This window comes from Hemicordylus capensis, chromosome 3 (genome assembly GCF_027244095.1).
Source record: "Hemicordylus capensis ecotype Gifberg chromosome 3, rHemCap1.1.pri, whole genome shotgun sequence".
NCBI classification, from domain to species: domain Eukaryota; kingdom Metazoa; phylum Chordata; class Lepidosauria; order Squamata; family Cordylidae; genus Hemicordylus; species Hemicordylus capensis.
This window is the reverse complement of record NC_069659.1, coordinates 15,587,530-15,601,973: the sequence shown is the minus strand read 5'-3', so window position 1 is coordinate 15,601,973 and position 14,444 is coordinate 15,587,530. Positions and strand designations below refer to the sequence as shown.

The following is a 14,444-nucleotide window of genomic DNA, read 5'->3' as shown; positions in this document are numbered from 1 at the left end:
GGCACGAGCCCCCTCATTGTCGGCCAGACCCCTGGCTTGCGTCTCTCGCTCTCTCTCTTCATGGTGGCAGGAGGCAAGAATGTGAGAGAGTGCAGGAGTCACAGGCAGCAGCATCCTCTGCACAAGCAGTGGGAGGAGGATGGGGGAGAGAGAGAACATGTGGGGAGCCCAGAGAGTACTGCTCCAGGGCAGGAGAAGGGGAGGAGGGAAGAGAGAGAGAGGGAGGGAGGTATACGTTACAGTTTGCATGAAACAGTCCTCCTGCATCCAAGTTGGGGGAAATGGGGGGGGCGGGATGCGGTTGCTCATAGCGCAAATCTGGGGGCCGTTCATGTCAGAAAAGCACGGATTTACACCTGTGTCATGTATTTGGGCAGCAACATCCTCCGTAGAAATCAGCACTAGAGCTGAGTCAAGCTGCCGTTTAGAAGACCTCGTGGGGAAGGGATAAGATTATGTACTGAACAGGCATTCAACTTGCTGGTGTATATACATGTGTCACACAAATTGCAGAGCTGAGCTTGGGGTTGCGGCTGAGGAACCTGATGGGATTGCTCGTTAAATGCTGTGTCTCTGCCCTTTAATGTGAGGCTTCCAAACATTTAAAATGGGAAGTGTAACACCTGCTGTTTTGAACTCCATGTATATTCTCAGGACTCTGTATTTATCTGAAATTATGCTGCACTCTCTCCTCTTCTGAACTATTTATTATATTTTCTGTGTGGCTGACTGAGACAGGCATTAAGGGCAGGGGCGGAGGGACATCCTAGTTCATTTTAAAGCTCAGCTGGATAAACACCTCCTAAAGTGTGGTTACAGCTTGTTTCCTTTTCATCAGTATTATATGCTGAGCATCTTCATTTTGCAAGGAAGCCACCCAGTGGGCAAGCCACCTTGTCACACGTAGGCAAACACACACAGGCAGACAATAAATCTGTGGAATTCTTTGCCATGGGACGTGGTGATGGCCACCAGCTTGTATGGCTTCAAAAGGGGCTTAGACAGATTCATGGTGGACAGGTCTATCAATGGCTACTAGTCTGGTGGCTATGGGCCATCTCCAGCCTCAGAGGCACGATGCCTCTCAATACCAGTTGCAGGGGAGCAACAGCAGGAGAGAGGGCATGCACATACATCTTGCCTGTGGGCTCCCCAGAGACATCTGGTGGACCACTGTGTGAAACTGAATGTTGGACTAGAAGGGCCTTGTGCCTGATCCTTCAAGGGCTGTTCTTATGTTCTTACAGGCAGACTAGCAGATAGGGTTTTTTTTTTTTAAAGGAACAATACCATTAAAAGGTTAGTAGCAAGCACCAGTACTTATTTTTTTTAATTGTGTTTACTGCTCTTAGATAAAAATAAAACAAAACATAGTGTGCTTACCAATTAAAACTACAAAATAAAATGCAAAGAGAATACAACCCTCTCCAAACATGGAAACGCTCCATGTTTCAGGCAGACTATCCAAGTTTTGTTATGTAGTACAGGTATGTTTAAAAGGACCCAACAAGAACCTACCACCATATGACAGCCTGAAGATTTTGATTTTTTCTTTTTATGAATTCTTTAAAAAAAAATATGCATGTAGCATTAATAGCTATCTGATTTGTAAATGGTGGAAGTATGCAATACTTCCAAATATAATGAAGTAAAAAAAGTAATGTAAAGATAAATATTTAATAAACACTCTCTTCTAAGAGCCCCTGGTGGTGCAGTGGTAAAACTGCTGCCCTGTAACCAGAAGGTTACAAGTTCAATCCTGACCAGGGGCTCAAGGTTGACTCAGCCTTCCATCCTTCCGAGGTCGGTAAAATGAGTACCCAGAATGTTGGGGGCAATAAGCTAAATCATTGTAAACCGCTTAGAGAGCTCCGGCTATAGAGCGGTATATAAATGTAAGTGCTATTGCTAGTGCTATTGCTAACATGAATGTAGGCAATGTATATAAAAATATACAATTACTTAACAATGGTAAACGGCTGTAGAACCACCAAATTGTAAAGTGGAAATTCACAATCAGCCTTGCTGCTAAGACCCCCAAAGTAAATATACAACTTGCAAGTCAGTCCTCCATAAGTTAACCTTCTAGGTATCTGGAAATCCAATATGAATAAAGGGAGCATCCAGTTGTCCTTGAATCAATTGCAGATCATCTTTAGAAGGAAGGCCCATGAATAGGCCAAAACGCGTTAGTAGAAACGTAAGGATAATCTCCATAGATGATTTGTAATTGTTGTCAATGCCCCATAAGACTCAGAATTTACATCTCCATTTGATTCAAGGACAACTGGATCCTCCCTCTATTCATATTAGACTTCCAGATACCTAGAAGGTTAACTTATGGAGGACTGGCTAGCAAATTGTGGTTTTGTGGCTGACTTGTTACCAAATGAAAGATAGGTCTGTTCATGACGATGCGGTCTGTCAGTGCTTATTCAGGGATGGACCGTAGCTCAATGGCAGAGCCCCAACTGGACAGGCAGAAAGTCCCATATGCAATCCCAGGCATTTCTGAGAAGACCTGGAAAAGATTCTTGACCAGAACTTTAGGAATACCGAACTGCAATGGTCAGGCCCTGTATTAAGCAGCTTCATATGTCCGTAATGGCCATGATAGCTAGATGGAACTTCCAGGTTGAGCAGAAGGTATGCCTTTCTGGTCCCCTAGAACTAACCCAGCAACTAATAACCCTGGGTGTCTTTTGTTTCTTTGCAGGAACTGCCTCCGTTGCAGTAGCTGGCATCTTTGCAGCCTTAAGAATCACAAAGAACAAGCTTTCTGACCATAAGTTTGTCTTCCAAGGAGCTGGAGAGGTAGGGTTTGTGCTGCTTTGAGGGAACACACAAGAATGAAGCTCATGTGCAGCAAGGCAAGCACATGTGCTGCATTCCAGACTAAAGCAACATGGGGTCATGCTGGCGGTGGCAATCTTCATCAGTTTCTCCTTTCATCATAGGAGCTCCGTGTCCCCCTACAATATTATGTATTTTATTTGTTTTTACAATTATATCTTGCTTTTCCTCCAAGGAGCCCAGAGCAGTGTACATGGTTATGTTTATCCTCACAACAACTCTGTGAGGTAGGTTAGGCTGAGAGATGTGTGACTGGCCCAGAGCCACCCATTTAGTTGCTTGCCTGAGTGGGGATTTGAACTCAGGTCTCTCCTAGTTCAGCACTCTAACCACTTTATTACACTGGCACTAACCACTACACTACAATAAGTCCCTGAGGCCCTCGCAGTCCTCTGGGACATATTTTTGGGTGGCACAGAGCAGAGAGATGGGGGGATTGATGAAAATTGCCCTCCTCCTCACATGAGTACCCATGCTGCTATAGTCTGGAATGCAGCACACAGCATGTGTGCTTCCTTTACTGCGCACGTGCATTGTTAGTCTGGATGTCAGTCAATGTTCTTTTCAGTCATTGAACAGAAATGTCAAAACAGGGAAGTTCTCATTAGCCTTGAGGGTGGGGATGGTCCTGCTACCCCCACCTTCATCCTAGCCTCTAAAAAAGGAGTACAGAAATTCCTTAGCCCAGAACAACCTTTTCCTACCCATGTTCCGCACACAGAATGACCTTTGCATTTCTTATTCTTGAGGAAATTATGTATTTGCGCCAAACCCCTGGAGAACCAATAATCCTGACATGTGTTGTACAAAATGAGCAGTGATGAGCAACTACCTCTCTTTTTTGCTGGCTTCTGTTGGTCAAGCCACTGAATTAAATGGCATCTCAGTTCTACCTGATGGAGAGAAGGACCATTGAGCCCAATGAGATGAAGTGACAGCCAACAGCCTGGATGGCTTCAAGAGAGGCTTAGACAAGTTCATGGAGGAGAGGTCTATCAATGGCTACTAGTCTGAGGGCTATAAGCCATCCCCAGCCTCAGAGGCAAGATGCCTCTAAATACCAGTTTCAGGGGAGGAGCAGCAGGAGAGAGGGCACGCCCTCAACTCCTGGCTGTAGGCTTCCAGTGGCATCTGGTGGGCCACTATGTGAAAGGGGATGCTGGACTAGATGAGCCTTGGGTCTGATCCAGCAGGGCTTTTCATATGTTCCTATGAGTGTGAGCAAGTCAGACCTTTGGTCCATCTAGCTCAGTATTGTCTACACAGACTGGCAGTGGCTTCTCCAAGGTTGCAGGCAGGAGTATCTCTCAGCCCTATCTTGGAGATGCTGCCAGGGAGGGAGCCTGGAACCTTCTACATTCACACCTGCGGATGATCTTCCCAAAGCGGCCCCATCCCCTAAGGGGTTACGGTGCTCACACATGTAATCTCCCATTCAAATGCAAACCCAGGCAGACCCTGCTTAGCAAAGGGGACAGTTCATGCTTGCTACCTCAGCAGTCTTGGTAGAAATCTGAAAAGAGATCATGACAGCAGCAGGAACAATGACGGTGGGATATGAGCACCTGAAGGGCTCATAAGACTTGTCCTGCTTAGTGAGTACATTCATAAAATGCTGGCATGGTAAGGAAAATTACTCAAACTATTTCCACTGCAATTAGAAGGACGAGTTATGCATTGCTGGACTTGCTCTTTTAATTTCAATGAGACTGCTCTCAGTAATTTTCCACATGATGTCAGCCACTATTTCTATTTATTCTCTACAGAGCACATGAAATGGCCTCATACCGAGCCATACAATCGGTCCATTTAGCTCTGTATAGTCTACACTGCCGCTAGGGTTTCAAGCGGGTTTTTCCCCCCAGCCCTATCTGGAGATACCAGAGACTGAACCTGAGACCTTGGGTATGGAAAACAGGGTTCTCTGCCATGGAGCTATGGCCTCATCACCATGATTTATTTATTTTGATTTATAATCCTGGAGGGTCTTTTTGGTTCTCCAGGCTTTGGGTGTTTGTGATCCATATAGCAAATGTCTGGCTTTAGCAATAATTCTAGGCCAGGGTTTCTTAACCTTGGGCCCTCAGATGTTGTTGGACTACAACTCCTGGAATCCCCAGGCATGGCCTTTGTGGCTGGGAATTCTGGGAGTTGTAGTCCAATAACATCTGGGGGCCCAAGGTTAAGAAAACCTGTTCTAGGCTTCAGCCAAAAAAAGAAAAGGAAAGACCTCTTCCACAGTCTACTGCCTGAGATCCAGGATACACAAGGTACTGAAGATAGAAACTTCTGCCAAAACTTCAGCTGCGGCCAAACTCTCTATGCCCCTGGACCAATGGCATCTGTGTTTCTCTTCAGGCTGCTATGGGCATAGCCCACCTGACTGTGATGGCCCTGGAGAAGGAAGGGATTTCAAGGGAAGAAGCTATCAAAAAAATCTGGATGGTGGACTCCAAAGGACTCATTGTCAAGGTACATCTGCAGATATGGGCCTCAGTTTTTGTTCAGTGCCCTCCGGTAAGAATCCCTGCAGTTGTTGTTCTAGTGAAGACCAACAACATTTTCAGATTGGTGGAAATGGTTGGAAAACAAAGAACTGTACATTCTCTTTGATAGAGCTGACTGCTAAATCAATAATAAACCGAACTAAACTAGAATTAAAACATACATTTGCAGGCCTGGGGAGATCTCTGGGGGGCAGTGATCAGGGTGGAATACAATTCTACATGTTGTCAGTATGGTTATTAGAATAGAGAAGATCCAGCGGTGGTGGGCATCTATTGGCTGACACCTGTGATGTCACCAATACACCAGTTTGACGTTTGACTTCCTGGAATGTCTTAACACAAGTCAGGATTTCTGCCAAGTGCTCTGAATTTCAAAGTGAAGAAATTCAGGGAAGCACGAGTAAGCAGTGGGAGTGCTATGACCCTCTTAAGGTAGCCAAATGCATCATCGTCTAATTAATGACACACATGAGGTCATTAAACTGGACTTACACTATGGATGAATAATATGTTGTGACCACTCGCCCTGATGCTTTTTAAAAATGTATCCAGTGCCCAAATGCCTTCCAGCATCTGTATTTAAAATTCTAACTTTAAAAAAAACAAAAACACAACCTTTGGTTTAAGAAGAAGTGTTAGAACACATAGAATCATCAGATTTTAGAGAGAAGGAACCTTGGAGGTCTTCTAGTCCAACCCCTGCTCAGTGCAGGAAACTGCTGTAGCATCCCTGACAGATGCCCCTCCACCTTCCATTTGGAAACCTCCAGTGAAGAACAGCAGCAACAACAACTATTTATATACCACTTTTCAACAAAAGTTTCCAAAGCGGTTTACAAAGAGAAATAATGAATGAATGAATGAATGAATGAATGAATAAGATGGATCCCTGTCCCCAAAGGGCTCACAATCTTAGAGAGAGAGAGAGAGAGAGAGAGAGAGAGAGAGAGAGAGAGAGACCAGCAACAGTCACTGGAGGTACTGTGCTGGGGCTGGATAGGACCAGTTACTCTCCCCCTTTTAATCTTCATGTTAAAAAGGTGCCTCTTTGCCCAGTTACCAGGCCACACAGAGGCCCAATGGACATGAATGACGGCCTCCAAAATGGCCACCGCCACAGGGGTGAGGCCAGAAACAGGCCAAAGACCGCCCAAACTGGGCAATTTGACACATAACGGAGGCCAGCAAGGGGAGGGGTAACCTCTGGATACCACCCCCCGCCTCAGAGAAGCTCCCCGGAGGGGATGTTAAAATCTTTTTTTTTAAAAAATCATGAACCCCTCCGAACAGCTGGTGGGGTTCAGTCAGATAACGAACCAAACTGAAGGGGGGGGTCCAATGTCGAACCTGTTTGCACATCCCTAGCACATTCCTAGTGCCTGCCCACGTGGGTGAAGGAGGCGGGGGAGTGCTGAAGCCAGGCCTTGCCGGGGGCGCCCCCAGTCCTCAGGCTGGCCCTAGAGTGGAACAATGGCTTCTTCTTATCTGGACACTTTGCTTTGTTTCTCAGGGCAGGAGTCACCTGAACCATGAGAAGGAGATGTTTGCTCAGGACCATCCCAACGTGAAGACCCTGGAAGAAGTGGTGCGGGCCGTGAAACCTACCGCCATTATTGGTAACTGCTGGGCCTTTTTCTCTTTTGCTGCAAGAACTCTTTGGCTCCCTTGCTTCCCTTCATTCCACCCGTGCACTTTCCCATTTCCCCGGCAATGTTTTGATCATCTGCTTGGATATGGACATGGAAGTGTGATGCACTTCGCACCCATTCAGGCATTCCTGGTTAGTAGGCTGCACTACCTCAGGGCCATTGCCAAGAGGTAAGCGGGATGTAGAGGGTCCTTTCCCTAGTCCTGGCCACTGTTGCTGGGTGATGGCAGAGAGGCCATTCCAAATAGCAGCTCCGAGGATGATTTTTGGCAGGAAAATCGTAGGGGGGAGAAATACATCCTTCTCCCCACACCATCCCAGTCTGGTTCAGGGGTCCCGATGGCTGCCATGGAGTATCCCATGTGCAAGATTCACAGAGGTCTTAAATGTCACATCACATCTAGTTCAAAACCATACACTCTGGCTGACATCCAGCCCAAGACTGCACTAGTAGCAAGCATAAATTGTCTCTTTTGCTAAGCAGGGTCCACCCTGGTTTGCATCTGCATGTGAGCATGGGGAGATATTATTATTGTTGTTGTTGTTGTTGTTGTTGTTGTTGTTGTTGTTGTTATTATTATTTGCATTTCTATACCTTATGTGTCTCAGGATGACCCTAACCCTCCAAGGTTACAGGCAGGAGTCTTTCCCAGCCCTACCTGGAGATGCCAGGGAGTGAAAATAGGACCTTCTCCAGGCAGAGCAGATGCTGCTGAGCTTCGTCCCCATCTCCTAAGGGGAATATTTCATGGCACTCACATGTAGTCTCCCATCCAAATGCAGACCAAGGTGGACCTTGCTTAGCAAAGAGGACAGTTCATGCTCACTACCCCAAAACTAGCTCTCCTCCCCCTTGTCCGTGGCACTGGTGCAGTTAGTTGGGAAGTTCTGTTAGGCTGCTCTCTCACTGCACCAGTACATCCCTTCCTCTGTATGTCAGCCACTGAGTCTTTTCTTCTGTTTGTGATCTTCTTTTCAAAATAAACCAACCCAAAACTGTTTCAGGTGTGGCCGCCATCGCAGGTGCTTTCACTGATCAGATTTTGAAAGACATGGGAACGTTCAACGAAAGACCGATTGTGTTTGCCCTCAGCAACCCCACGAGCAAAGCCGAGTGCACGGCGGAACAGTGCTACCGCTTGACGGAGGTAAAGTGGTCCTTATTGTCGCTGCTCTTCATTATGCTGCTCCCAGACCATAGAACCGTTTCACAACTGCATGTATTTTGCTCAGTTTTTTAATCCACTCAGTGACATATCCAGTGCCATAAGAACAGCCCTGCTGGATCAAGTGAAGGCCCACCGAGTCCAGCATCCCATTTCCCCCTGTGGCCCACCAGATGTCTCTGGGAAGCCCACAGGCAGGGGCTGAGGGCATGCCTCTCTCCTGCTGTTGCTCCCCTGCAACTGGTCTTTAGTGACATCTTGCCTCTGAGGCTGGGGATGGCCTGTAGCCCTCAGACTAGTAGCCATTGGTAGACCTCTCCTCCATGAACTTGTCTAAACCCCTCTTAAAGCCATCCAGGCTATTAGCTGTCACCTCATCTCATTGGGCTCAATGGTCCTTCTCCCCCTTGTCTCTAAGGCTGGAGGTGGCCTATAGCCACCAGACTAGTTGCCATTGATAGACCTGTCCTCGATGAGTTTGTCTGAGTCCCTTTTGAAGCCATCCAGGCTGGTGGCCATCACCACATTGTGTAGCAGAGAATTCCATTGGCTCCTTATGCACTGTGTGAAAAAGTGCTTCCTTTTCACGACACTAAGCACATATATAATGCTTCTCAGAACTTCCAGAGCCTGCAACATGTGCTCAAGGTAGTGTCAAAGGCAGAGGTTCGCCACTTTGGCCCTCCAGCTGTTGTTGGAGTTCAACTTCCATCATCCAAAGGCCAGTAGTCAAGGATGATGGGAGTTGTAGTCCAACAACAGCTGGAGAGCCAAAGTTGTGCACCCTTGGACTAGAGCTTCCATTTGGAGAATCTGCTGCTCATGAGGGCTGACATACAAAGCAAGGATGCACTGGTGTGCAGTGAGAGAGCAATCAAACAGAACTTTCCAACTAACTTCATCAGTGCAGTGGCACTTTTTGATGCCCTCCTCTTCCCCAGGACACCCTCTGTGCCTGTGCCACCCAAATATATGTCCCTGAAGGTTGTGCAGCCCTCAGGAACATATTTTAAGGTGGCACAGAGGGTTTCCTGGAGCTCTTTCAGACAGCAGGCGTTACCACAAGGCTTTATTGTGAGTTTGGGGCGTAACTGGCACTCGGATGCAAAAAGAGGTGTTTTTTTTAACCCCGGACATAAATCGGGCTATGTTCCAATACGGAGGGAAAACCATGAATCATATGTGAAGTGCTCTCTGAAATATTGCACAAACTTCAGGGTAAATCTGGCCGATATGTAAACACACACCCACCCACCCGCACTAAAGTTGCTGTCTGAAAAAGCTCCCGGGGATGGGGGCATCAAAAATTACTACTTCCCCACTGCACTGCACTGCAGTTAGTTGGGAAGTTCTCTTAGACTTTTCTCTTGCTGCACTGAATGCATGGCCTTGCTCTGCATGTCAGCCAATGCCTGGAACCCTCACCTCTATAATCTTGAGAAAAGGAAAGGGGATAGCTGGGAGAATTCTCGACTGGATGGGGACGAGAACAGCCCTTTACTTGGCAGACTTCTAATGGCAACATTGGGATCCCCAGGGGTTTGGTTCAGAATGGAGCTGTTTTTAAATGGAATTAATATAGGACATCCAGTGGACACCTCCAAAGTCATTCACTTCATTTATTTTATTATTTATTTATTTATTTATTTAAAATATTTCTATCCCACTCCTCCAGCACACTGCTGATCGGGGCAGCTTGCAGTCAAAGCATAAAAGCATAAAATCCAAGTTAACTTTAAGCTGCCCCATTCCCAATTCAAATTTGGATTTCTTCATTGAGGTCTTTGACCAGCAAATTAGAAATACACTGTTCCATATCGAGGGAGGGGGGAGGTTTGGGGGTCTAAGCATCACTGATTTAAATCCTTAGGAGCAATATTACGTGTGTGTAACTCAGAAAGTAGAATCAGTGGCTGACATTCTGCCCAGCAGAGAGAGAGAGAGAGAGAGAGAGAGAGAGAGAGAGAGAGAGAGAGAGAGAGTGTGTGTGTGTGTGTGTGTGTGTGTGTACGGAGCATGCATGTTGTGCAAGAACAACACCCTTGCACAAGCTGAAAAATTGCACAGACACGGTTGTGTGATGGGAGGCCATTGCTTTCAATGGTTGTCCATCTCACAAATGCATTTCCTCAGTTTCCACTATTCCCACTAGTCGAAGCAAACTACCTTCGTTTCTCTCTCCCATTTTGTTCAAGCGGCATAGCTTTCTTGCAAGTTGGAGGTCGGGTTTGATGATACGTGGCCCCAATTGTTCTTGCTCTGCTGGCAGGGCCGAGGCATATTCGCAAGCGGGAGCCCGTTCCCCAAAGTGACCCTGCCCAGCGGACAAACCTTCTTCCCTGGACAAGGAAACAACGCCTACGTGTTCCCCGGAGTTGCTCTGGGAGTCATTGCCTGTGGGGTCCGGCACATCTCCGACGTCATCTTTCTCACCACAGCAGAGGTTTGAGGTTTTAAATTCAGCCATGGCCTTTAAAACAGGGTGAATGAAAATGTCCAACATCCTTATCTGGTGTTTCTTGCTACTTTTCCTGGTTGGAGCAGACCCAAAATTGCTGCTCCACTCACTCTTCTCTCTCGCTCCAAATAACAGCTCTAAACCTACCATTGGGGATTGACCCAGCCTTGAGTCCCCCGGTCTATTTTATTTTTATTTATTTTATTGATTTAGTATGTTTGTACACTGCCCCACACTCACATCTCTGGGCAGTTTACAACAAACATAAAACAAATTAAAAGAGAAATTAAAACAGTTTAAAACCATAACATCTAGTTAAACGATTTGGGTGAATAAATACTGTATATCTTAAGAGTCTTCTTAAAAGCTTTCAGAGATGGGGAGGCACTGAATTCTGCAGAGAGTGCATTCCAAAGTCTCGGGGCAGCAACGGAGAATGAACATCCCTGAGCAGCCACCAGACGAACTGGTGGCAACTGTAGATGGACCTCCAGATGATCTCAATAGGCAGTGGGTACAATAACAAATAAGACATTCTCTTAAATACCACAGTGGCCAAAAGCCATTGCAGCTGGGAATGATGGAAGTTGTAGTCCAACAGCATCTGGAGACCAAACACTGGGAACCCCTGGTGTAGGCAGATGAGACTGAGAATGTTCCTTGAAAGAATTTAGAAAGGTATGAAGGTGCAATGGTTAGGGTGGGCCAATACTAGAAAGAAATTGAATTTAGAAGGTTTTAGTTGCCTGATAACGGGAGAATTCTTGGCGTTCTGAAGAATATCACCCAACATGGAGTACACTCTCTCTCAATCTCTCTCTTGCTCTCTTTCTTTTAATTCAAAGGCAATTGCAGAAGAGGTCACTGAAGAGAATCTTGCCGAAGGAAGATTGTATCCCCCTCTGAGCTCCATCCGAGATGTCTCATTCAAAATTGCTGTTAAAGTAAGAACTGTGGCCTTTTGGTTATGGTGATGTTATTGAAGACGGCAAACTCCTCCTCCCCAAACTGACTAATAGGCCTGTACAAATATTCAGCTCCAAATGGTCAAAGCTGAATAATCCACAGAGCCCCTCTGATACTGCGCAGAGGCAAGTGTTAGCCATATGCATCTCTGTGCAGGACCCAGATCCCTACCAGTTCTGAGGGGCCCTTAAGGAAAGCAGAGCTTTTAGTTTAAACTGAATCCTTGTTTCATGTGCTCTCAGTTTTGCTATGTATTTTTAACTGTTGCTTTGTTAATTTTGTTGCTTGGAGCCTGTGATGCTTTTGCAGCTGCTGTTTTATGTTTTGCTGAGCACTTTCTGGATTACATGCTACAACAGTGTTACTGCTGTCCACTAAGTGTGCTTCCGTACTGCCTGTGTTTCTACATCGCAGTCCATGTGCTGTCAGCAAGGTGCTGTTCCCATTTCCCATGCCACCTTTCGGAAGGGTGGTATAGAAGGGCGGTATAGAAGGGTGGAAGGGCGGTATAGAAATAGAAATTATTATTATTATTTTTATTTGTTTGTTTGTTTGTTTGTTTGTTTATTAAAATAATCGACATAGCAATACCAGGGGATAGCAGAATAGAAGAAAAAGAAATAGAAAAATCACCAAATACAAAGATCTACAAATTGAAATTGAAAGGCTGTGGCAGAAAAAGACCAAAGTAATCCCAGTGGTAATTGGCACCCTGGGTGCAATTCCAAAACAACTTGAAGAGCACCTCAGCACCATAGGGGCCACAGAAATCACCATCAGCCAATTACAAAAAGCAACTTTACTCGGAACAGCCTATATTTTGAGACAATATCTATAATAATAACAACAACATTGACAATAAAATTCAGCCATCCCAGGTCCTTGGGAAGGACTCGATGTCTGGATAAAACAACCAGTCAATAGCACCTGTCTGACTGTGTAAATAAATAATAATAATTTTATCCTTGAGTTTTAGTCCTACAATGTTGCATGTGCGTTGCAAAAATAAAAGCAAGCTGTATTTTCCCATTGTAGGAGGGTTGCGCATGCTATTTACGTTTTCAGAATTATCCTGCCAAGCCGAAGCATTTTACTGCTGAACAGTGTGAAATCTGGAAAGCGCCCAGGTGATTGTGTTTTGACGGCTGTCTGTTCTAATCAGCCAGAACACTGTGCAATGTTAAGTATGCATTGCAACAATGCAGAGTGGTGCAGGAGCGCAGTGGCAATCGACTGCACCACTGCATTTGTGCAACTGCGCAAACATTACGGTGCACTGCAAACGCAACATTGCACGGTATGTCAGTCGCTATTATTTATTAGCGGCATTGAATTTGTTTTTTAACACAGATAGGGTGGGATATACATTTTTAAAATTAAAAAAAATCACATGCATACACCATCCACTAGAAATCTCACTGAGTCACCACCACTGTGAGCTCAAGTGAGGGATTTGACCCTTGGTTTCCCCAATTCAAACCCAGCACTCTAGTCACTGCCTTTTCTCCCTCCTGTCCTTTCAGATTGTTGACTACGCCTACAAGCACAACTTGGCCTCCTGGTATCCAGAACCAGAAGACAAAGAAGCCTTCGTTAAATCCCTCATCTACAGCCCTGACTATGACTCATTCATTATAGATAATTACAAGTGGCCACAAGAAGCCATGCATATTCAAGAAGTTTAGCTTTTCTTAATTGGTTCCCCCCCCCGCTTCTGTCTTAAAGAGACTTAGACCCTTAAGATGCTCAAGTTTCAACCACCTTGGATAGAAACATATTTTCAGACTCATAGAATCTACAGCTATAAGCAGAGGGATGAGCGAGTACCCGTCGATCTTTTGTGCAGCTGCCTTTTTGCATACCTGAACCAGAAATAGCACAGAGTCAACAGACGCCATTTCTGTCCCAAGGAAACAAACCAAACTACCTAAGATGGGATCCAGAAGGTTCCATCTTGCAGTCTTCCTTTCTTCTCTAAGCGCTCCCTGCAAGTTTATGGAAAGTTGTCCTATGCTAGCAGCTCCGTCCTGAAAGGTTGTGTACTTCAGTGATGTAACCGTGCTGCCCTCCTCAGGAGTAGCACGGACACTGCATGTCTTGTCTAGTTTTGTCCAAAGATACAGAGAAGCCATTGCTCCATACTTAAAGGTTCTTCAAGTTTCATTTCAGTAACACAAATAGACAAAAGCAACAGCAGAATCTGTACTAGAAAGGAAAACACCGAACAGATGAAGTTTTACCAAGTTAAGTAAGTGAAGTCAGGGGAGTCAGCCATGGCTCCCAATTTTTAAACCTGCTGTCATAGCTGTTCCTTTAACAGCCGTTTGACCTGCAGCAATTCATAGGTGGTCATACTAAGCTCCATGCCGCTAGGAAACAATAAGCCCCATAATCCTTGGCAGGGAGATCTTGCAGGGCCTCTCCTGGAAGTGAGCTTTCCCTGCCGCAGAAGCATTCTGTGCCTTGTAGTGTCCCTGATGGCTGCACAGTCCTCGGGGACATTTTTTCAGGTTGCACAGAGTATTTCTGGGGGAAGGGGAGGTGATTGAAATCCTGCCCCCTGCACACGTGATTGCTAGTGCTATGTTACTTGAACACATCAACAGCATCGGCTCTTGTCACAGAGCACCTGTGTTCTGTTAGTCTGAATGTCAGTCAGTGACATTCCTGGGGCTAAAGGACTCCACACACAAAGAAAACAGAGGACACTCTTGCCTCTGTTGAAGAGCTAATTTGCCCACAATGTATTAGGTGGGATCACGGGGCATGGTGTGTATTCATTTGAGGGCTGTCTCCTGTTTCCTAGCAGTACACAAACTCCATTTCAACTCAGGCCCAGCTGGGAG

At 45.8% G+C, this 14,444-nt stretch overlaps 1 protein-coding gene across 3 annotated transcripts in view; it reads left to right on the top strand.

Annotated features, from left to right (window-relative positions):
* Positions 1–13,739, top strand: part of ME3 (malic enzyme 3) — a 130,234-nt gene extending 116,495 nt beyond the window's left edge. For 2 of the 3 annotated variants that reach the window (XM_053306378.1, XM_053306380.1), the window contains 7 exons: positions 2,717–2,814; positions 5,212–5,325; positions 6,871–6,976; positions 8,014–8,156; positions 10,444–10,617; positions 11,478–11,576; positions 13,122–13,739. In XM_053306378.1, the coding sequence (XP_053162353.1) occupies positions 2,717–2,814; positions 5,212–5,325; positions 6,871–6,976; positions 8,014–8,156; positions 10,444–10,617; positions 11,478–11,576; positions 13,122–13,283 (896 nt within the window). In that variant the 3' untranslated portion in view covers positions 13,284–13,739. Of the gene's footprint in view, positions 1–2,716; positions 2,815–5,211; positions 5,326–6,870; positions 6,977–8,013; positions 8,157–10,443; positions 10,618–11,477; positions 11,577–12,633; positions 12,834–13,121 lie in introns of those variants that run through there. The other variant, XM_053306379.1, reaches the window with a different exon arrangement.
* The last annotated feature ends 705 nt before the right edge of the window (positions 13,740–14,444 follow it).